The following is a 24,949-nucleotide window of genomic DNA, read 5'->3' as shown; positions in this document are numbered from 1 at the left end:
CCCACCATTAACGCTTAGACAATGGTTAATGGTACCACTGAACCACTCATATTTGTGATTTTTTCAATCTTTGGCACATCATTTCGGGTTCAGAATCACTGAATCAGCCAAATCAGTGCATACATACAATTGATTACAATAATGTCCACGTCATTGACTTTAATGTTAATTCTTGTGGTTTTGTACGACTCAGTCTATAACTTTCCCCAAATGTGTGTTGGGTTAGGCGCTTTCTTCATAGATATAGAAACATGTGGCAACGTCTTGCTTACAAGTGTAGGTCCTACCAGGTTGACGATTGAAATCTTGAGATACACAAACTGAAAGTAGAATACTGTCGTACAGCTATTTAACCATGAGTTATAAATAGCTGTGTTTAGCGTAATAAACCCCTTAACTCTTTTATCCTTCCGCTACAAATTCATGAATATTCACCAAAACCCCACAGAAAATTTCTATTCAATCCCTTTTCTTCGATTCTATGCTCAAAAGATGCAACGAAAATCACCAACAAAAAGTGGGGAAAGGAAGAGGAAAACTATAAAAGGGAAGGAACTACAGTTGTTTGGAGATTTCTGGTGGTCTGGTTCCATCTGTTACATCCGCCAGCGATGCCAGTCCCAAGAATTTTAATATTTCTCTGCTAATGTGAGAATTCCATAGTTATAACAGAAAATGGCTAGTCTGATGGGTGACAAAACTGTCCCGCGGAAAGGGGATGATGCTTTTGGTATAGTTTGTGGTGATTTGGGTATGGGAGAAGGTCTAAAACCAGGAGGTCTTTTGCAGTTGAACTCTGAATTAGGGCAGTCTGAACAAAAAGAAAATAATTCTCCATCATCAGAACCAGAAAGACTATTTTATTATGACAGTTCTAATGTTCCCACAGATAATATTTCTTGTAATGATTTATGTGAGTGTGATAATGAATCTGAATGTACGAATGTACCGAATGGCAATTCCCATAATTGTACTGGTTGCAGTTTTTGCCACACTCACAGAAGCAGTTTGAAAAAAATAAGAATTAAATCTAATGATGATTATCAGCTGTGTGGGCAGTCAGACGAAGATTGTGATATTGATGGTGAAGACTTTCCAAGTTATGCAAATGTTCCCCTGGGAACATCTTTAAGACAGCAGAAAAAACTCTATGAGAAAAATCTTGGAACAATTTTACGAAATCATAGCCAACCACCCATTGTGGTAAATAATGATAAAATAAAGCCCAACAGTCCAGGAGGCAAAAGTGAGTATTGTACATGTTGAGCGCAGGTTTCACCTCACGGACAGATTAGCCCCGCTCATGCGCAAATCTCTGTCTAATTTCCGTTGACTAATACATGAATGCGCATGGAGGTTAGTCTGTCCAGGGTACTGCGATGATAATCCGCCTCCAATATCACTTTAGTGGAAGCAGACGTTAAATAAAGCGATTTCTCACACATAGAATGGTAATGAACTGCTCTTTTCATTTTCTTTGTTTTATTTGTTTCGTTTGAATTTGATTTATCAGTTTAGTTTTTGATTGTTTAATTTTTGTTAATGAAGTTGATTCTTTTAAACTTCGTTTTTATTTTTGAACTCTACTTGGTGTAGGTGTTCATCAGGTAATACCTCGACTGAGTTCAATATAGAGATTAGCCGGTTGATTTGTTGGATATAAACCTTTGAATAATAGCGCCTAACAGGCAGCTGTGTTTAATTATGTTCTCCTGATTTTGATTGTTTTTGTGTGTTTGAAGTATATGTTTGTGATATGCGCTTAGAAACACTTCACGTGTAATGAAGCGCTATATAAATCGAACAATAATAATAATAATAATACACAATCCCCCTAATCCTACTCAATATTCACCATGGATCACTGCGTTAGTTTTATTCGTTTAAATGCATTTTGTGACCGTCAGTTTACTGGTAGGCCTACAAGTACGAGCAAGGCAATACGGAAAGAAAAGTATGATTGCACAGTTGATTACCATAAAGAAAGAAGTAGTAGTGAGAATTCAGAAACACGTACATGTACATTGCTCTGTTTGTTATAAATGTATTTATTTCAACTATACAAAAATAAAACTGAAGTTTACGGTAATTACAGCAAATCTTTTTGGACATTCAGTCGCGTGATCAGGGAAGATTATGAGATACTGCGGACTCAAATTTAAATCTTGTTCGCTAATTTTTTAAAAAAATCATTACAGTACGAAGCCGATGGAGGACTGATACTACATGGGACCTGACAAACTACTTTCATCGAGGAGTATCAGCACAAAAGTTGACAATCTGCTCACTAGTCTGATACGCGCAGATTACAATCGGCGTGCATGGGGTCCGATCTGCGCAGATTGCAACCTTCCCGAGGAGCGAAGAATGCACCTAACATAAACACACGCCTACAATTGAATCTGTAGTCTTTTCTAGCACTCTTTCTTTGTACATTGTAAGTCAAAAAGTACTTGTTTGTGTATGCTTTGTTCAAGTTTATTGCAATGTCTTGTGAAACAAAGAAATTATTTTGGCATGACATGGTGTAGAATGGATAATCCAGCCTCTGATTGCTCCTGTTCACTGATATCGTGAACCAGAGATTTATGTCAGTATCGACAGTAAAGTATTGAAGTAGGCCAAATTTTAAGGAAAAATAAAAATGAATGTTTAGACTTACAGTAGACCATTAATATCATTCATTTTTAAAGTAATTAATCAAGTGAAATCGTTTACATTTTTTTACCCACCTCGGTGTCTTCACATCACGCTCTGTTTGATTTTTGGGGGGGTTGGATGGCCAAATGATTAGCACGTGCACGCTGTATCATAAGGTCTGTCATTGAGTCAACTTGCGTGGAGGTCCTGACAAGGGCAGCTGTCTAGTCCTTCGGATGAGATGGAAAACCGAGGTGGAATGCACGTAAAAGATCCCCTGGTAGTTGGAATTTGATATAAGAATAGGCGATAGTGCTGCTGCCCGGGCAAAATTTCCCTCATAGCACATTGTATGGGGTATGCCCATCTTCATTAGCCCAGTATAGGAGCAGAACAGTAGGACGTTAAATTGCATTTGATTTCATTTTGAATCTGCTGTTCAAGGTGAAAATGCAATTAGGAAAATAGGTCAACTAATCAGGTCAAAACTTTAAACAAATACATTGTGCATAACTGCCATTACTGATTCAGTCTCTGGTACGCAACAGATCGGAGAACACGAACTATTAGATGCTGAATTATTCAGTTCAGAAATGGTGAGGCTCCAAATGTCTGCATTTATTGTTTCAGAGGTGAGGTGAGTAAAGGATTCAAAAAAGCAACTAAATGTTCCTTACAGGAAGCAAATTATGCACTGAAAATCTTAAAGGGCATTTCTTTTGAATAAAGTGAGTTCAGTTAGCTGGTAGCCATGCTTTTAGATTTGTAAAACTAAAAGGAAATGCTCAAATAGTATGTGTCAAATAATTTATATTTCTCAACAACAAATGTATTTGGAAATGCGTTCTCCTTTTAAAGACCACGTAAGATCAAAAATCTAAATTGCATGTATGTATAGCCCATGGTTACTATTTCAACTTTACGGCAAGTTCACACCAATCTGATTAAAATTAAGTCTGCTGTTGTTAACGTTTAAGTATCCGACACGCCAAAACGCTTTTCGATTTTTCAATTACGACCTTAATCCGGTTGATTGGCTGGTGACGTCACAGGCACTACACATAGGATATACATTATCTATACAATATCTCACTGTCTGGACAATATAGCACCATCAATACACACGGCAACTGGACAAGCGTTTATTGACGGTCCAATTACCACGTGACTGGCCTAATCATAATCAACGAATTATCGTCTTTCATTGGTATAGTTTAGACATTTGTGATTGGAATATTTTAGAGTGAATTTAAAATGCCGTAGATCAATTTAAGCTGCCTTTGTTTAAACGACACTACACTTTATGTGGAAAAGCGAAGTGCTCGCAGTAAAAAACACATACCTGGACCCGTATATTATTTACATATTAAAAGTGTTTGTCCAATAAGTTCCATATTGTAAAAAATTAATTAAAGAGTTCAAGACTTCAAAGTTTGAAAGTTGTAGGCACTCTAAATTGGATCTTAAATTAAAATGAATTACAAAACAAATTATTCCGTAGTCAATTGTTTTATTTAATTAGGGGGATTAAGGAATCCTTCAGGCGGTAAAGAATACACACGCCGGCTGTATATAGGTAATTAAGGAATAAACATTCCGAATATGCATTCGGTCACTGTGACATCACTGGCGTCTGAGGAGATTAAGAGTGTTTTCGATAATTGGCAAAGTCGTTTTTACGGAATGTCTATTTTTACGACTTTGAGTGAAGATAACTGAATTAATTTCAACCAGATTGGCGTGAACTTGCCGTAAAGTGGATATAGTAACCATTGGCTACACCTATCTCAAAGTTTCCGGGCCGTCTTATGTGCACTTTAAGTTACCACTAGTTAAAACAGTGAACATAAAGGAATGTTATTATACAATTAAATGAGTAGGAATATTGCTTTTTGCTTATTATGACTGGTACAAAACATGGCAGTCTCACAGTTTAGTTATTATATAAGTCATTTTACATCATATTCTTTATGCTATTCCACTCTTGCCAGCCAGAATCATGAAAAGTCCTCATGTTTTCTTACACTGCTAAAAATCCTAAGCTCAAATGAATTATTGAAATAAAACTGTACCATATGTAAGTCACAAAATGACCTAGTTTGTGTTGTGTGGACGCTAAATCTTAGCTTAATAAATGTAAAGGTTTATAGTTTACAAAACTTTATAACACCCGTGGACTGAATTTGATAATTGTGAATGCTGTGTTGAACCTCAATTTTCCCTATCATCCGCTACATTTATCAAAAATTTCCAATCATATCGTAGACAATTGTAAGCTATGGCGGCTAATCACAGTGTGAACTATCACAGTATCATTTTGATCTGGAGTAGTAGTTCTCTGAGGCGTGGTGTAGAGTGTTGCTGTAGCTGGCCGGTCACCTCTGGCTTATGGATGTTGGTTTGAGATAGTGCCGCCTTCTTAACCTCCAGTTTCCCCCCACAAAAAGACGCTTGCTAAAGGTTCAGCTGCAATATCACTCGATAACAACAACTGTCGTCTACTTGAGAAAGGGTTGATTCTTACATCCCCCCCCTCTCACAACCCCCACCATTGAATAACAATTATAGCCTCAGTGTCTATATAACCACAAGCCTTAAATCACTATGTACAAGGTATGTATACAGGATTATTAAAAACGGGGGGGGGGGGGATTACAACTTGGTGAACGTTTCTTCTGAGAAAAACACGCGGCAAAGTTGACTAAGAAGGTTTGTTACATTTAAACAGTTTGTGACATTCTAATTTCTGTTGTACACACAATATTTCTGACAGTGACAAAGATCTGTTAGAAATGAAAAATTTATTCCAGCTCACTAAAGCTTGATTAATACAAATATATTTTTAATGTTTTGATTTAATTATAGGATAAATGTTAAATGTACCTTATCACATTCTATTTAATGTATTGGCACCTGAACAGGTCTAGAAAAGGTAGTAAATAAAAGACAATTAAATTTCCTTGAAACATGATAGATTTTAAGCTTCCATATAGATAAATGTAGTTAGTAATGTTTTAGGAGACCCCATTATTTAATGTTTGACAGCATCTAAAATATATAGAGCCAATTACACACACTCTGACTATGAAATGACCACTCAAATGTTACTTATTTCCTATATATATATATATATTGGAAAAAGTATTTTATTGTTATTCAACAGCTGTTGTATATTTGCCATTAGTATGTATGGTGATGTACATGTAGGAAAATACTCCTGATAAAATAAACATATTGTCAATATACTAATGAGTTGATGATGATAACGGTTGACTTATGTGTTAGTGACTAAGTGTAGTTGTAGTAGAAACGGATGATGACAAACAACACCAACTTTCACTATATGTTTATCATGTCTTCGTCTTATAATGGAGATATGGCAAATTTGGACAATCAGGGTACCGGTAAATCACCTGTTTTAGAGTAAAGCCACTGATCATCATCTGTAAGTTGCAAAATTTTCAGTTGATCTTATCTTTGCAACTACAATATTGTAAGAGTGAATTTCGAAAAGGAATATCATCCAAAATGGTTGCATTCCGTTCAGTAGTTACAAAAACAAGATCAACTGAAAATTTTGCAACTTACAATTTTCTGCAGACAATGTAAACTTTCAAGCACAACCAATCATGTGATATCATGTGTTGAGTAAAAACTTTGTCAGAGATAATCTACCGTTGACATTTAACTTACACTGTAGATATTGTCAGAGAAATAAAAATGAAGATCGGTGGCTTTGATGTTAATTTTGGTTTGATTAATCATAACCGAGCAGGTTTTGGAGTTGAAATTTTCATATTGTCCTTAAAGATACATTATTCAAGAGCTAGGTTTGCCTATTGCAGGTCTTTCTTTAGGCCTAAAATGTTATATAAATTATTAATTAGACATTTATTAACATGACAAGACCATAATAAACTCTTGATGCCATCGGATGCTCGAGATTTTAACCAGATTAGGACGGTTCTGCCATTTAAAGATTTAATTTAAAAATGGAGGAGTGAGGCTAAGACCTGAATATACCAGTACCGTGGTTACAATAATAATCAAAAGATGCTCACTTCTTGTCAAAACTACAAACAGTGATAACTTGGCTCAGAATAAAGTAATTTGAATCAAATTTTCAATATATTCATTTTGCATTATCTATATTTGAATTATCATAGCAAGAATGCCCAGCTCTTTATATAAATCTTACATAATGTATCTTTAATGGATAAATCTGAATTTGTAGATTAATGTTTGTTTTTTGTAGTACATTATGATGTTTTAACAACTGCCTGTTGATCCATATTATGTGTAGATTATTTTGTTTTTATTATATATGGTACTCTTCAAAAAAAGTAGGGGATATTCAGAAACGATACAAAACTGCGGAAATGCAGTGCTGTTTTTATTAGAGGTAACCAGTGTATGTTAATAACAGGCCAATTGCCTACACATGAACATAAACAGTTCATATGGGCGGCTTATCTGACGGCCCCATTTCACTCGCAAAGAGATACACTGTCAAAAGTGAAAATGAATGTTTTTGATTTTTGTCTTAATAATGAGTAATATTGCTCCACCAATCCTCAGACATTCAGCCATTCGTCGTGGCATGCTCCTAATCAACCGTCCAATCACGATTTGGGGCAATCTGACCCACTCCTCTTGTACCATGGCCAATTCTTGCAGTGTTGTTGGTTGACGTCGACGTCGACGAACACGTCTGCCGATCAAATTAAACGTAACACACCAAAGCAAAGATACGCTAAACAGTAAATCTTATGCAAGAACCGATAGTAAAGCAAACATGGATATGATAAACCAGCAAAACGGCAGTTTTCATCAACCCTTCCTTGAAGTGTCAAATTTGACAATGAACCCCTCCCACGTGTATGGCGCTATTGCATGTCACACATGCAGCTCAGTGGTTCTGTTGGGGCGATAAGTTCTTCATCTGTCAACAATCAACATACTCTCAAAGCATGTCAAGTGTCCATGACTATTTTATCATATCACAACATGCATAAATATTTGCTTTTCAATATCCCCTACTTTTTTTGAAGAGTATATATAAATAATATGTCTATTCAGATAAAACTTCTGAAAGGAGTAGAAGGTTATCAAGTTTTGAAATAGAGAAAAAACTGGTGGATGCTGTTACGGTAAGTAGATTTAACATCTTTTTAAAAATTACCCTACTGTTTCAAGGAAATTCTAATTTTCATGCCAATGATATCACTTCTAGGGTATACTGACTAGATATTTATCCCAACTACTTGAGAAAAAGGTTAATTGAAGTCTTTGATAATGCCTTACAATAACTGACTGTTAAAATGATAAGTGTGTTGATTTTTACCCCCCAGATAGGCAGGAGCACATACCATTCAAGAACATCCGACCCAAAGGGTTAAAGGACAATATTGGTGTCAGTCATTATCACATATGTGATAGAACTCGTTAAACACATTCCAAATATAATTTTAACACAGAGATCATTGCTACAATAGATGCGTAATGAAGGTTTCAACAATCAGAAGTGACGAACGCAAAAGGAAAACACAAGTTATCCTTCTATATAACTGAATGAAGTGACGAGTGATAACAGATACACGGGAGAATTTCTGCTCACTACAAGTTATCCTTCTATATAACTGAATGAAGTGACGAGTGATAACAGATACACGGGAGAATTTCTGCTCACTACAAGTTATCCTTCTATATAACTGAATGAAGTGACGAGTGATAACAGATACACGGGAGAATTTCTGCTCACTAATAATTTCTTCTAAGACACAAAGTTGTTATGTGGGTTATTTTCACAAAAACGTACAAATAACGGAAAAAAGCGGTTTACCCAATATATGATATAAAATTTTTGCAACCGTCAAAATAACTGATATTTTGTACATCATCATGGAAGTCCCTTCTTTGGGAAAATATTTTGACAAGGTTATTATTCAAAATAAAATCAGTATATCAAATTATGTGGTCAAAATGTCCATTCCGTTATGGTAAAACTTCTCATTCTCAAATTTGAACTTGGAAATCTGCTTTTAAAATTGAAAGGTCAGTAAAAATTACAGTGCTTATCAATTATCCATCCAATTGAGCTGAATAAAATGTCCTATTAGCTATTTAAAGAAGAAATAGAAATCTACTGTATCAAATATTGTTTTTGTCAAAATTTTAAGAACAATTTGTCTTTTCCGTTAATGCATTGTTAGCAAGTTAACCATATGTTCCATTATCAAGTACCGGTATGTCACTAGGTGTCACTATTGAATCAAAGACAGGGTTATGGTCAAGCAGGAAATCAGACATAATAGAAAGAAATGGTTTATAAAAGAAAAATACAAACAATTTAAAAGTTGATCACACATGGTTGTCGCACAAATTGTATGTCTCTTCTGTTGTTCTGTTCCAAGACATAAAACACTGACTGATGGAGAGGTTTTCACTCACAATACCAGGGAATAAGGTTGTTAAAGCACTCTGTTAATATCATGCATGTTTATGCAATGTGAAAGAGTTCAGACAGTCAAAGCAAGTCTTTTCTGTTATAAATAATGATAACGGAAAAGACTTCTTACATTGAGATAGACAAAACAAAAGGTATTTTGTTAAAATTATAATCTGTTATCGCTTTTTTTATACGCCCACATTTTCATGTGGACGTATATTGTCGTCACCCCTGTCTGTCCGTCCACAATTATTTGTGGACATTCTACAGGTCACAATTTTTATCCGATTTCAACAAAACTTTAAATATAGGTTTATCTCCCTAGGATCTAGGTTCCTTTCGATATTGGCATGTATCGGACCGTAACTTCATTTACTATGGCCCCTGATTGTACGCAAAATCACGTTTTTAGCTTGTGGACACTAATAGAGGTCACAATTTTTATCTGATTTTGTTGAAATTTGAAATATAAGTTTATAATCCAAAGATCTTGATATTTGTGCATATCAGACTGTAACTTCCTGAATTATGGCCCCTGATTGCACGAAAAATTTTATTCCAATTTAAAAAACTGTTTGAAAAAATCACCTTTAGGCCATAATGACGGTTGAGTTCGAATTGTGTGAAAATTGGACCAAAACTGCCAGACAAAATGGCCGCCCCTCGAACGCAAACAGTGTAAAAATATGGTATATAACGGTTGTAGACCCTCTAGAGCTCAAAATTTTGATCCTGTGTTGATGAAACTTGAAATACATGTTTATAACCCAAAGATCTTGGTTCCTTTCGATTTTTGCGCATATCGGATCGTAACTTCCTGAATTATGGCCCTTGACTGTACAAAAAAATCGCGTTTTTAGTTTGTCGTCCGATTCATGAAAATCGGACCAAAACTGACAGACAAAATGGCTGCCCCTTGTATAACGCAAATGGTGTAAATATCTCGTATATTAAGGTTGTAGACCCTCTACAGGCCACATTTTTTTCCCGATTTTGATGCAACTTTAAAATGCTTATATCACAAAGATCTTGGTTCCTTTTGATATATGCGCATATTAGATCATAACTTCCTGAATTATGGCCTCTAATTGTTTTTAGCTTGTGGTCCCTCTAGAGGTCACAGTTATTATCTGATTTACAAAAACATTTAAAAATATCACTGTTACACCGTAATGTTGGCGAGTTTGAATTTCGTGAAAATCGGCCGAAAACTGCCAGAAAAAATGTCCGCCCCTCTACGCAAATGATGTCCAGCTTGGCTATTGCATATACTTCCTTTTGAGTTATAAACCTAAAAAATACAGTGAAAATTTCCTTAAAAATTCATGCTATTTTCAAATTAGCACATATGAGGCTGTGAGACTATATCTGATAATTCAAGAAAGCAATTGAATGTCACTAGATAAGGGAAAACGAGAAAAATATGCATCTGTTGTAGCAATGATCTCTGTGTTAAAATTATATTTGGTACGTGTTTAACGAGTTCTGTCACATATGTGATAATGACTGACACCAATATTGCCCTTTAACAAAACGATAGTATTAAATGAACATGTGGTACTGATAAGTGATAAGAGACAGATAAGACTGATATAACAATGGTTGGTTACAGTCGTCTTTTCTAGTAATATGTGAATGAAAAATCTTACTTATGCCTGGGACACACTATGCAAAATTTATTCACCGCCTAAGTTACTGGGCATTGCCGTGGACACACAAGGCGAATGTCTCTGCCGATTTCTCTTCGATAAATGTTGGCCACATATTAAAGGCAGTGATAAATATTCAGGTGTCGAAGGTCCAGACACACAAGGTGAAATTCGCTGGCGATGGGTTCACCCATTTGATTCACTGTAAAAATTTCACTGGTATGTCAGTAGATGTTAGGATGTCCAGTTCAGTAGACCACTGTTAAGAGTTACAACAAAAAAGCATGCTAAAAAAAAGAGGGGTATTTTCAAATACAATACCAGATTACTGAAAATACTGAGTATATTTTGAAAATTTCTTTTTTTTTAATTTTTACTATGCCAGTAACAGAAGATTGGAGCTAACTTTAGAATATTTATGGACTATCATATTCTAGTATTTCTGTATATTACTATAAATATATAAGTAATATATGGTACCGTTAAATATTTTTTGATGAAATTCCATTGTTTGATTGTAGATCTAACTCTCAAACTCAAAGATAAAGCTTGTCTCCTATTTCCACCAATAATGACTGCTTAAAAGGTTTTGGACATAGTCCACCAAGTGCCACCACATCTGCACAGATCCATGGCAACAGATTCCAGAGAGACAATTATTGTCAGTAATTGACAATTTCTATATCTAATTAATTGAAGTTGTCATAGTTGTCATCTGGACATCAGCTTTTAAACGCAAAATAATTTTTTGATCAATTGAATTCTAACCCAGATTGTTTCTTTATTTTAGGAAGTTGAAGAGTTGAAGATAGAAATTGAAACATGTCGTAGAAGATTAGATGCTAAATATAGAGCCATAGCTATACTTAAAAAACAGGTAGAATATATTTTGTTTCAGAATAAAAGTCAGATAAACTTTTAAAGCCAATCAAATGTACCCTTAACCAAAATATAAATTTATCAGATTGACCATTCCTAAAATAAATGGCCATTTGAAGTTTGCTTTAGTTTCTACTGACTTGACCTTATTTGGTTCCTTTAATACTGTAGTTTGACATATTTTTAATTTTATCTGTTTTCTCTGATGACTAGTGATTAATGGTTGGAATCTTACTTAAACATTCTAAATTGTAATCTAAATGGAACCTTTCTGTCCTTTTTGTCAATGATTTATATTGTAGCTTCTTTAAACTGTATTTTATTAAGTAAAATAATGAGAATGGGGAACAGACAGATACTCTTTTTGAAATTTCGTAGACACAACACAGAAATAATATAACAAATATATATACATATATGATAAGTGATGCAGTGTTAAATATATAGAATTTTGTAATAATGTAAAACTTAATGATATGTTAATGTGTAACAAGTACAGCATGTACAGATACGATGATAAAATTTATACAAGTTCATTATACTAGTTTTTATAGACAAGGACATGGCACAACATTGATTTGATGGGAAAACACATTTTGTCCGTTTTACATTTGTATTAAGCACAAATGTAAAAATACTTCAAAATCATTTTATTATGTTCATTCGTAACCCCACTAACTGTGGAATTACATTTTGTTATCGTGTGATACACAAATATTCATTGTTTCAAATAGATAATACATCTAAATCAACTACAAAATGTATCAGCATTCATAAATTATTGTTACACAAAGTACTAGACTGAAATACTCAACTAAGATACTCAACTAAAATTCTAAGCTACACTTTGTCAAATAGAACAACCTGCATCAGTAAAGAAAACTGATCAGGATTGGTTGTATGGGGATAAATTGTCTAGTGGAAGCTATATGTCTCATGATATATTGCCGGTTATGTTCCAGTATTCGATTGTCTATTGCAAGATCACCGGTAACTTGATAATAAAAGAATCATGCAATTCTGTTCTGAGGACCTGTCTGTCACTATGTAGTGTTTATTGTTCTTAGTATGGCAGTGTATAACCTGGTACATCTAAGAGTCATCTGCTACTACGACTACTATACTGCTACCTTGGTTCTTTAATGTCTGCTTCCACAAAAGTGATGTCACAGACCCAGGAAGCCGAAGCGTGTCCTGTTTGTTTAGAATATGTTTTTGAAATCTTTCCATTTGCGGCCTTTGGCCATGGATTGGTTTAGTGGGATGTTCTTCCCTTTATTTAATAAAAAACATAGCATTTGGTAGTGAATCATTAGAGACTGCATATATGCGGAATATATGTGAATTTGTAGATTAGTGTTTAGGTGCCAGGCCTGTCTTATCGTAACTTGCCCTTACTCCACTATCCTGCTATACAGGTTAGTCGTCAGCTGCCTCCCTTGTGCTATTTGTATCCCAGTCAGCCAGTCAGCCACAGTGTCACCAGTTAGAGGCTCTTTAAAATTCTTAGTTACCAATCAAAGAGAAATATCCTCCCCCATCAGATATATATTAATTTCTAAAATATACCCATTATTGTTTGTTTAAATATCAAGATATGATTACTAACTGACAGATTGTAAAATTTGAATTGTTATTTTATCCCAGGCAGAAGAAGCGAGGTCAGAAGTTATAGACCATGAAAAAATGACGAAAGATTACACCAATATTCTTGCTATGGTGGGTTTGTATATCATATAATTCCGGAAGTTTTATTGTTATTAAAATCATAATTAATACCAGCATGTTGCATTATGAGAAAGTTCACTTTAATATTTAGAATGTTCTTTCGATAGCCATCTGAACTTACACAGTTTCTTGTGGAAAAATATAACTGTTCAAGTAATTAATAAGTGTAATCTATTTATTTTTGGATTGAAATGGGGGACATCAGCCTTACATTCTTGTAGATTGTAACTGAATTATTTACATGCATCTCATATTATAGGTTGCATGAAACATTGTTTTCTAACATTAATATGTCTAACAATATTATCTGATAACTATGTCTAAACTATTGAAGAAGATCAACAACAATGAATGCTTCGCTTACAAAGATATATCTCTTGCACGTTCGCCACTACTTGGTTGACTTAATTCCTGTCCCTAATACTCCTGCGATGTTTAATGTTTGTGCTACAGCATAACATATCATAGTTATAGCTTGTTCATAGGGTTAAAAAACTGAATATTTCTTACAAAGACTCAGATAGTAGCTTTATGTTCTTGAGAAATCTCTTCAAAACGTCATCCAAATATACAGTTTTAACCATGATGACTCTACTCTATATCATTCTCAAGCTCTACCTATGAATGATATGGTTCAGAGGATCAGCTGTTGACATAAAACCTTGAAAATATAGTCAAGTTTTGAGATTTTATATCATAATGTACATATTCACATTATTTTTTTGTCTGTGTAGACTGCTATTTGTCACCCCACATGAAATACAGTAAACTACCAAAAAAAGTAAACGAATTGAAATATTGGTATAATAATAATTTGACAGATATATATTTACATCATGATAAAGTCTCTCTGAAATATTTTTTAAAGAAGTGAAATATACACTTATTTAACAGATTTTTGTAGTTAAAAATCTAAATCCACCCTATTAATTAATATGCTTTACCCTTTGTATCAAGTGCATTTTGTTAATGATTGTTAGCATGATTTCCATTGGCTTGCAGGAAGTGAATAAATTAAACTTTGAACTGCAGTGGCGTGAATCCTCTTTCATGGACAGTCAGGAACTCTGGGCTCAACGTTTTGATAGGTAAATTTTAACCATGATTTTATCTAATTTAGACTTGTGAAATCTTGTTTAATTTTGTTTTGTATTAATTATATTCTTTTGTTTAAAATACCACCACTTTTAGTTATTCTAGTTTCATTTCATTCCTTTATTTGTTATTCTGATTTAACTTTAGTTTTTTTTCCACAGCTTCAATTTTAGTTTTTTTTCCACAGCTTCAATTTTAGTTTTGATTCTGTTAAATATATGTCCTAACTCACTTTATATAGGTTATTAATTTTCTATACAGTAAAATATAAAGTATTGTCAATTTTACGGTATTCTTTCAATTTTGAGAAGTATTAATGACCTTATTTTTATGAACTAATGTATGTATCTTTGCTCAAATGTTTGAAATTTGATAAATAGATGAAATCTATATAATAATGTAAACTTGTATTTCTCACATTCTCTGATCTGTTAAGTATAATGTTAATTAATAAACTGATGTTGCTTCAAGTTCAAGTTTGATTATAAAACTGAGAAATTATGTTTCAAAACTGAAGAATTCATGGTCTGTATTTTAGAAACAGCATGCAATTAGATATAACTATTATCTTCCCCATCCTTGAGGAATGAGACTTATTACATTGGGCATCTCTATCTGAATCAAATTTTGGCACACAGTAACTTATAGACCGGTGGCTAGGTGCTGGGGGTCCATCGAATCGGCACAAAACCAGACCCAACTTTTCTATAGTAAAATTTGGGGCGTTTTCGAGATGTTCGGGGTCAAAGGTCAAATGAGGTCATATGCACTTAAAGTGAATGGGTAGCCATTCTTGTATCATGGGAAGATGCTGAAAATGATCAAAAGTAATCACTTTTTCACTAAAAATGTAAACTTGCTAAATTCACCTTTGTTCTTTGTGACCCCAGAGGTCAAAATGTCAAATTTTCTGTTTTTTCGCTAGGAAGATTTAAAGCAATAAAATGTCAGCGTAAAATATAAAAACTAAAGCGAAACCTGTTCTAATTTATAGTAGGAACATTTAAAACTTATCTTTAGGTGGTCTTAGCACCGTACATTTACTTTGGAACGTCGAAAAAGATCTTGGAAAACAGAACCAAAACACTTCAAAATCTGTTTCAAAAATATGTAAAAACTGTCAAATCGAAATCTCCCCGATTTAGTTTAACAATGATTGTTATACATAATAAAACTAGTAGTCCGAAAAACAATTGAATAGTTTCATGGTTGGACTCGCGCAAAATTTGACTATAGAAAAGTTGGGTTTGATTTTGTGCCCATTTGATGGTCCCCCTAACCCCTGCACTGAGCCTCCAGACTATTAGTGGTTAGCTTCCTTTTCTTTTGGATGAATTGATAGAAAAGTTTAAAAGTTTAAATTCTAAACTGACACACTGCTGAGAGTGGAATGATTTGAATAAAATTATGATTTTATTTACAAAACAACTTTGATTAGTTAAAGGTTTGGAACATCAGATGTATTTTGTTGGGGTTTTTTGTTTTTTGTTGTTTTTTATACGCCCACATTGAAATTGCTTGTGGACGCTCTAGAGGCTAAAGTTAATATCCGATTGACTTTAAATTTATATACAGTGTTTAAGGCCTTGAGACGAAGAAGCCTATTGATTTTCAGCGATTTCCGATAATTACTGCCAGAGTTATGGCCCTTGATCACTTCAAAAAATCTTGTGGACACTCTAGAGGCCAAAGTTAATATTCGATTGACTTTAAATTTATACACAGTGTTTAAGGTCATGAGACGAAGAAGTCTATTCATTTTCAGTTAATATCTGATTGACTTTAAATTTATACACAGTGTTTGAGGTCACGAGGCGAAGAATCCTATTGATTTTCAAAGATTTCTGATAATTACTGCCAAAGTTATGGCCCTTGATCCCTTTGAAAAATCTTGTGGACGCTCTAGAGGCCAAAGTTAATATCCGATTGAATGCAGATTGATACACAGAGTTTAAGATCTTGAGACGAACAAGTATATTGATTTTCAACGAATTTTTATGACTTGGAACAGCTAAATTCATGATACAGTATTAAAAGTTTTGTATACAAAACGTTAGCATGGGGCAGAACTTTATAAAAACCAAACAAATTCTAATGGTTTTCTGAGTTGTTGCTCTTCATCAGATTTTAGTGTATTATAAATGTTTCATTACCGAAAAAAGTAAAAATATGCGACAACTCTTGTTGAGTGCCCGGACGATTTAGCTGCTGTGGGCGTATGTTTCGTTGCCTGGCAACCTATCTTTTTACACAGATACGTACCTATTTCTCAAATAAACCTTTTTGTAGCAATGCCATTGATTTCCTGTTAAACTTTTATCTATGCGTGACCAGTCTGGCTATTTCAGGTATTCTGTTATTTTGTGGGCTATGCTTCTCATCTTTACCTTTCTTTATATCCATGTTTATATATTAGTTTGAGGGACTCAAGGTGGTGGGGGATGCAATCGAGGTGGAGGAATCAAAGGAGATAACTACATCAGATAAGACAAGTGCATCATCTGGTGCCCTGCTCAGTTTTGCTGATATAGATGATGATTATTGCAGGTATATGTATTATAGATGTATTCAACTGAAAAGAAATTAAAAGTTTACATATTATTATCATCTGTTAATGCAGTGTTTGTATATAAAAAAAAACAAGACCTTTTTAGTATAATGAGTTATTATGTGTAATGATACACTTTTAAATCTATGAATTATAATGTTTTCTTCTAGAGTTTGTCAAGAAAATGCAGTTTTGATGTCAACTTTAGAAGCCAGATCAGAAGAATTAAGAAGAACAAATGCCCACAAAATGGGTAGGTAATTGTTTTGTATGTAAACATTGACACTTTTAAAATTCTATGATATTTATTTTAATATACATTATCATTAAGTACTACTTTACTAATTGAATGTTATTCACATAATGGTACTTGTTGACAGACGTAGCTGGCGACCTGTTATTCATTGACATAATCCCATTCATATTTTGGAAAGTCGGTACATAAAGAGTAAACATAATAACATAATACAAAAAAACAAAACTATCAACGTTACTGTTACATTTATTTGTCATGTTAAATTTATGGACTTTGAATTTGTTTGTTATTTTTCTTTTGATTAATGTTATTAATTTTCTACACATCTATCAACTATTAAAGCCATAAAAAATCAATTGTTAAAGATTTTGAATTACAGTAATATTTAACTTTTTGGTTGTTACAGCAGCTTTAGAAAATTGTGTTTGTTTTATTTTTATACGCCCACATTTTCATGTGGATGTATATTGTTGTCTGTCCGGATGTCCATCCACAATTTGTTTATGGACACTCTACAGGTCACAATTTTTATCCGATTTTGACAAAGCTTGAAATATAGGTCTATCTCCCAAAGATCTCAGTTCCTTTCGATATTGGCATGTATCGGACCATAAGATAATGGATTATGGCCCCTGATTGTACAAAAAATCACGTTTTTAGCTTGTGGACACTCTTAGAGGTCACAATTTTGATCTGATTTTGATGAAACTTGATATGCATGTTTATAACCCAAATGTCTTGTTTCCTTTCGATATTCGCGCATATCGGATTGTAACCTCCTGAATTATGGCCCCTGATTGTACGAAAAATTGCCTCTTTAGCTTGTGGTCCCTCTAGAGGTCACAATTTTTATCTGATTTAAAAAAACGTTTTAGTGTATCACCATTACTTCCTAATGATGGTTGAGTTCGAATTACGTGAAAATCGGATCAAAACTGTCAGACAAAATGGCAGGGCTCTATAAAAGTTGAGTGTGCTTGCGCACACACTTGAAAATATGCCTGCAGGGTCATACTGAAACACAGGGATGTAGCCAGGATTTGGTGAGTGGTCCGCTCGCCCCAAAAAATTTTGGGAGGGGGGCGTGGTCTTTTATGAAAATTAAACCCTTCTTGGTGTATTTTCAGAGCATCTGCTGCCTTTTGTATTTGATTCAGTTCAAATCAAATTTCCATTTATATATTCAAATTTTACCAAATTCACTTAATTTTCATCAATGATGAAATGGCCGCTCCTTGTAAGCAAATAGTGTAAACATCTGATATATCAAGGCTGTGGACCTCCTAGAGGTCACAATTTTGATCCGATTTTGATGAAACTTGAATTGCTTCATTATAACCCAAAAGATCGTAACTTCCTGAATTATGGCCCTTGATTGGCCGAGACTTTGGAACACAATAACTCTCCTTCTAATTGAGCTAGAATGTTCAAACTTGGTATAGGTGTTTATTAGGTCAATGACTTGATGGAGTTCGAGGATGAGCATTTGACTAAGTTCGATGATGAACATTTTCTGCTGAGGGTAAGCAGAACGATAAGTTTGATTGGTCAAGACTTTGGAACACAATAACTCTCCTTCTAATTGAGTTAGAATGTTCAAACTTGGTGTAGGCATTCATTAGGTGAATGCCTTGATGGAGTTTGATGATGAAGATGTCTGCTTACGGTAAGCAGAGATAAGCAATCTGATTGGTTGATGCTTTGGGGCACGATAACTTTAGTTTTAATTAAGTGAGAGTGATGAAACGCCGAGTATATATTTATTATATCATTACATTGACTAAGTTCGATGATGAGAATTTTCTGCTTAGACTAAGCAGCGATTAGCAATTTGATTGGTCAAGACTTTGGAACATAACAACTCTGCTTTTAATTGAAGTAGAATGTTTAAACTTGATGTAGATGTTTATTAGGTGAACATAGTTGATAATCAGTTTGATTGCTTGATACTTTTGAAAAAATAAATGTGCTATTAATTAATATGTGTCATCTATTTATTTTGAGATTTTGGCAGGGGACATCAGCCTCACTGTTGGCTTGTTGTTAACTACCATTAGGAGTGGGATTTTTTTGTTTAGTACAATTAATATCTCCGAAACACTCAGGTTAGGCAAAAACTGGATACTAGTAATAGTTTCATTTTACTTTTACAAGGTTCTCAAAACAATTGTTGAGATGCCTAACTTGCATGATCTAGCTTTCTGTAATGTTTCATAGAAAATAGTCTTGATTGTCCTGGCCTTTCAATAAGCCAGAGAACCTATTTTGTACTCAAAAATGGCTGGATGTAGTGTCTGCTTGTCGTTTACCGTTTCTGTCTTGTTTTTTATTAATGTTTAAATAGTTATAACTTTTTAACTACAAGTTACAACATGACCGTTTTTTTAGTGACGATAAATGTGAGATACTAAGTTAAGGCTTGTTAAATATATGAATATTTTGGTATAATTGTCAATATATTTGGAGATATTTATTTATGGTAGAGAACCCTAACATTGGGAATAAGGAAGAATCCTATCAGTTTTTAAAAAAAAATTGGATTGTAAATTACTTATCCTGCAGGGTTATCTTTCTTTTCACATTTAGTCTATTAAAAGCTTGGAATTGTTTTTAAAATTTACCCCCCAGGATTTGTTGACAATGATTTTAGATAAAGCAAGAGCAACTTTAATGCTGTAGAACTAACTCCAAATAGAAGTTAACTGAGTTTGGCTTGTTTTCGGTGAATTTACCAACCAAGCTCTTTTACAAACACTATAGTATAAACTCTGTTTCTCATAATGAAAACTTGCCTGATTTGTTATTTTAGCCTTGTCAAGAGAAAGGGATGAATTATTGGCTTTGATGGATGTGAAAGAGAAATTGAAATATGAAAAGACTAAAAGTCAATCATCAGAAGATGAATATGGGACATTTTCTTCAGCAGAGGTAATATTATAAATCTACTGTTAGGACTTTACAAGATCTCAAATTGGTAATGATATTTGGTAGTAATCTTCACCCTTAATGACATGTAACGAGAAAAAATTGTTTCTTTCTAAAATATGATATCTTTATTTTAAAATCACTCCTAAGGGTGGAACACAATTCAAAACTTCCTTTTCGTCAACACGCTAAACTCGAAACTCATTTTTGGACGCTGTTTTGGATTCTGAAATATTTCCTTTCTGAAATATGGTAAGATACCTATGTTTTAGCAGCCACTGAATTCATCAATTTGCTTTCATTATTATATTTTCAAGTTTAGTTACCAAAAACAAAAAGCGTGTCTGACTATCCTGTTCTTAGCTTCTGTGAATTACAGCTATTGATATAATCAACCATAAAATTCTATTGAGCCACTTTCGCACCATCTTGAATATACCGGTAGTCAGTACACCTCTTGCTGGCTATCGATGAGTCTGTTTTGGTAATTACAACATTTTAGAGTGAATTATGATTCCTTTCTGAATATTTCTTGGTTAATTAAGTGATGTGAGTCGTAGCATTTAAAAATGAAATTAATGTCATTGAAATTTATAAATAGTAATAGATTTGCTGAACTGTAAATATTTTAAGACAATAATATACAAATATTTTATATTTATTGTGTATGTGGAATAGATAACAAATTGTTCATCTCTCAGCTTTTATGGAAATTGTTCTCATCCATTGTAACATACATTTAATTTTATGCTAACTTGTTTTAAAGAATATTTTATTTTGAATCTTGTGGTCTTGTTGTTATTAGGTATACAGTAAATATGACACAATAATGATAGAAATACATTGCTATTTAGCATTGCATGTGCTTCTGCCCCTTTTTCCGAAAAATTTGTGAAAGCGATAAACCTTAAATAATTGGTGCTTGATAAGAGAACATAAATTGTTATGTTTTTTTTATTGCGCTCAATTGCTTTATGCCACTCAGTGATTATAATATTATGGTTTGTTGTTTGATTTAGCTTGCAGTATTAGGAGCATGTCGGTGCAGAGGAACTAATCCTGAACCATGTGGTTGTGCTCATGCTGCAGCAAGTTTAAGAAGAGACATTATTAAACTAAAAGAAGAGGTAATAATTGAAGCATTCAAAACAGCTGGCTAGTCCAGTCAAGATACCAGATATAATGCATAATAACACTGTAAAATTTAGATTTTCTTTTATTACTTTTAATAAAATTGCATGTCAACCAATTTAAATTGTTTTGCAGTATTATAGATAATTTGGTAAAAAAAAAAACATTTTACTTCCTCAATTTGACAATTTGATTACTGGTAGTCACTTGGAAACAAACAGACAGAGACATTGGAAAAATTTTTTAGGTCATATAATTTCAAAACATAATCTCAATAACCAAACCATAACCAATACATACTTATTCTAAAATCCTAAATTAATAAAACAATGTACGTTTTGTCAGATTGATCTTCAAAAACAGAGAACAGAAGAAACATATCTAACAGTTGATGCTTATCGTAAAGCATTTGAAGAACAGATACATCGAAATAAAGTTTTAAGCTTAAAACTTGCCGAGCTTTCTGTGCCTTCCGTGTCCAAATCAGTTAAAGCTAAGGCAGCCATTAAATGGTTAATAAGTGTACTTAATGATGGTAAGTATGATCATGATAATAATAATACATTATAGTCTTAGTAATAGAAATAAAAGGAAAAAAACAAAGTATGGTACACATATATGTACTTGCAGAAGACCAGATATTGTGTGGCTGTATGCTTCATTAGGGTCGCGTGTCCAACCTCGTGCAATCGAATTACTGAAATAAAATTGAACCATGTGTTAGTTCCACAATGACCTAGTTTGTGTTGTGGACATAAAATACCATATCTCTCTCTCTCTCTCTCTCTGTATGCTTCATAATTTGATTGGTCGCTTTGGGGCGGATAACTGTGATTCTAATTGAGGCAAACTGATGAGACTTGGTCTGTAGTTTCACTACATCATGAATATTAGCAGCTTGATTGCTGGATGCTTTACAAAAAGATAAAAGTGTGATTAATCAATGTCTGTTTTAAGGAGGTTTGTGGCCGGGAGACATCTGCCTCACTCTTGAATAATTAGAATAGTTTAATTTTAATATAAATTATACATAAAGCTGCTGTTAAAACCCTAATATAAATTATTTTTTTCTATCAGATGATATTGACAGTAGTTCATCAAATAACCAAATTCTTTTACCTGAATCAAGATCAAGAATGTATGCTGAAGAACTCCAATCACTTAATAATAATACAGTTACATGTATGCCACCACAAGAACTGGTTAACTTACTTACGGAAATGGTAAGTTATATGCCTGCATTCAAATGTGGTTGTATATTGACGTTACCTCGGTCATTTTTAATGAGCTCTCTAAAGACTATACACAGTGTTTATGTTCATAAGTTGAGCTTTATTGCCCTGGGTCTATTTGAAAATTCCTGTGGACCCCATTAAGGCTAAAGTTATCATCCAATGGACTTGAAATTTATACACAGAGTTTACGGACACGAGACAAAAAGGCCTATGATTTTAACCGATTTCCAACAATTATTGTTAAACATACATTATGCAAGAGCTAAATCTGCCTATTGCTGGTCTTTCTTTAGGCCTGAAATGTTATCTAAATTATTAATTGGACATTAATTACTTTATCCAAACCATAATCAACTCTCGATGCCATCACTAGCCTGCAATATTTAGCGGATTGGAATACATTTTGTGAATGATAATTAGAGGTAAAAATGGATAATCGAGACTTTGTTTTTTATTGTACCGACTTTAGTAATGATGATTGAGGCTAGCCTAAAATTCAAAAGCTAATATCTTGGTTCAGAATGGAGCAATTTGACTGAAATTTTCACATGTTCTCTTTACTTATCTATTTTTTAAATATTATAGCGAGAACTGTCAACTCTTTATCTAAACTCTTTAGTCTGTCATCAATTTGAAAAATGTTGTAGACTCTCCAGAGGCTAAAGTTATCATTCCTATTTGTTACACTTGTGGCCCTTTAACAATTTGAAAAGTCTTGTGAACACACTGAAGGGTAAAGTTATTAGCCAATTCACATATACTTTATACACAATGTAGATGATATATCCTATTGATTTTTAGAGGTTTTCTATAATTGGTATCCAAGCTATTGCCCTTAATCAATTTGAAAAATGTTGTGGACACTGAAAACTACTCAAGAGGCTAAAGTTAGCATTGGATTGACTCGACATTTATACAGTGTTTATGTTCATGAGATCAAGAACTTAGATGGTTATTTTATAGTCCATTGACTTGCAATAGAAATTCCTGTTTATCAGTTTACCATTTCAGCTATTAATTCTGTAGATTTAAACTTATATGTTGTAGATACATGAGAAGAATGAAGCTTTAGCTCATCAGAAATTAGCAGCCCAAATATTGGCCAATAAAAACCAACAGTTAGAAGAACAGTTGGCAAAAATTAAGGAAGATGATGTATTTAAGTGTACATAGTGTCTGATTGTGTACCAAAAAAAGCAACCATGAAATGCATAATCCAACAGCCAGGAGGCTTATTAAGTTAAAGTGCCAATTTCTTAAAACAGATTGTAACTTGAAGGGTCATAATGCCGAAACTCAGTTATAATGGGTTATCCTCATTTATAGACATGACAATGACATTATGGATATCATCACAACACAGTATTTTTCAGTTAATGGGTCGGACCGTAAACAGGTTCAGATAACCTAGCATAATTTGAGGCACCTTTTCCTAAAACCACATTTTTCTCAGATAAATTTTAAAATTTATCTGAAATTTAATACAACCAGATTAAATTGAAAGAAAGAAGGAAACAGATTTTAATTGATACATTGTCATCCCCACTGTATATCTGTCATCAGCCCTGTATATCCATCTGTCGTCCAAAACTTGTTGTGGACACTCTTGTATCCAAAATTTACAATCTGATTGACTTGAAATTTATACTCATTGTTCATGTTTATGAGACTATTTCCGATAATTAATATTAGAGTCAATTGCCCTTGATCACTTTGTAAAATTTGTGGATGCTCTTGTAAAAAAGAGCACCCAAGATTACACTCTTAAAAGTTATTGTTATCATCCTATTGACTTGAAATTTATGTATAGATTTATATCCATGGGACGATGAAGCCTATTATTTCCAATAATTACTGTCCGTGTTAGGACCCTTGCTCAATTCAAAATGTTTTGAGGATTATCATTTGGTGAATTCAGTATTTATGTTCGTGAGGCAAAAATGCCTAAATTACCAGAACATGTTTGATGTTATGAAGACTAGCAAATTTTAAATATTTCAAATAATTACTTCAAGGTCTGTTGCTCTTGATCAAATTGTGGTGTTTTGTGAATGTTCGTATTTCATACAAAAGAATGAAAATAGTAATGTGGGCGTATGTTTTGTTGTCGGACCTATCTTTGTTTAATTTATAGGAAAACTTTGTATGCGCAAAGATAACATTTATTGTCTATATCTGTAAAAAGTTTATTTTGAAACAAAACATTGATGACCAAACAACAATCTCTACTTTTAAGAATTATCTTGAATAGCCTTGATGGGTTTTTTTTTAAGTGCAAGATAAGATAAAACCAGACCAAAGTCTTTGTTTCTTGACTGGCTACACAACAGCCTCTTGGTGGTTTGTTCTCTATATGATTGGCAATATATTTGTTGTCTTCCACTGTTACTTCAATAAAAATATTTAAAAGCTGAA

At 33.5% G+C, this 24,949-nt stretch overlaps 1 protein-coding gene across 4 annotated transcripts; it reads left to right on the top strand.

Moving 5' to 3' along the window:
• Positions 1-64: 64 nt before the first annotated feature.
• LOC126814862 (coiled-coil domain-containing protein 125) lies at positions 65-24,949 on the top strand. Of its 4 annotated transcripts, none has more exons than XM_050540281.2 (11): positions 292-1,246; positions 7,720-7,790; positions 11,528-11,614; positions 13,264-13,335; positions 14,347-14,432; positions 17,158-17,240; positions 20,053-20,171; positions 21,188-21,295; positions 21,645-21,834; positions 22,377-22,522; positions 23,582-24,949. In XM_050540281.2, the coding sequence occupies exons 1-11, from the start codon at positions 676-678 to the stop codon at positions 23,705-23,707; spliced, it is 1,659 nt and encodes a 552-aa protein (XP_050396238.1). In that variant the 5' UTR covers positions 292-675; the 3' UTR covers positions 23,708-24,949. The 4 variants fall into 4 exon arrangements, 3 of the variants coding, with proteins under 3 accessions (XP_050396239.1, XP_050396238.1, XP_050396237.1); XM_050540280.2 differs by lacking the exon at positions 14,347-14,432 and adding an exon at positions 16,856-16,986 and having other exon boundaries at positions 328-1,246; XR_007677782.2 differs by lacking the exons at positions 20,053-20,171; positions 21,188-21,295; positions 21,645-21,834; positions 22,377-22,522; positions 23,582-24,949 and adding an exon at positions 16,856-16,986 and having other exon boundaries at positions 66-1,246.

This window comes from Patella vulgata, chromosome 3 (assembly GCF_932274485.2).
Source record: "Patella vulgata chromosome 3, xgPatVulg1.2, whole genome shotgun sequence".
Classification (NCBI taxonomy): Eukaryota; Metazoa; Mollusca; class Gastropoda; family Patellidae; genus Patella; species Patella vulgata.
Note: the sequence above shows the minus strand (reverse complement) of the source record. Positions and strands in the feature narration are given on the sequence as shown.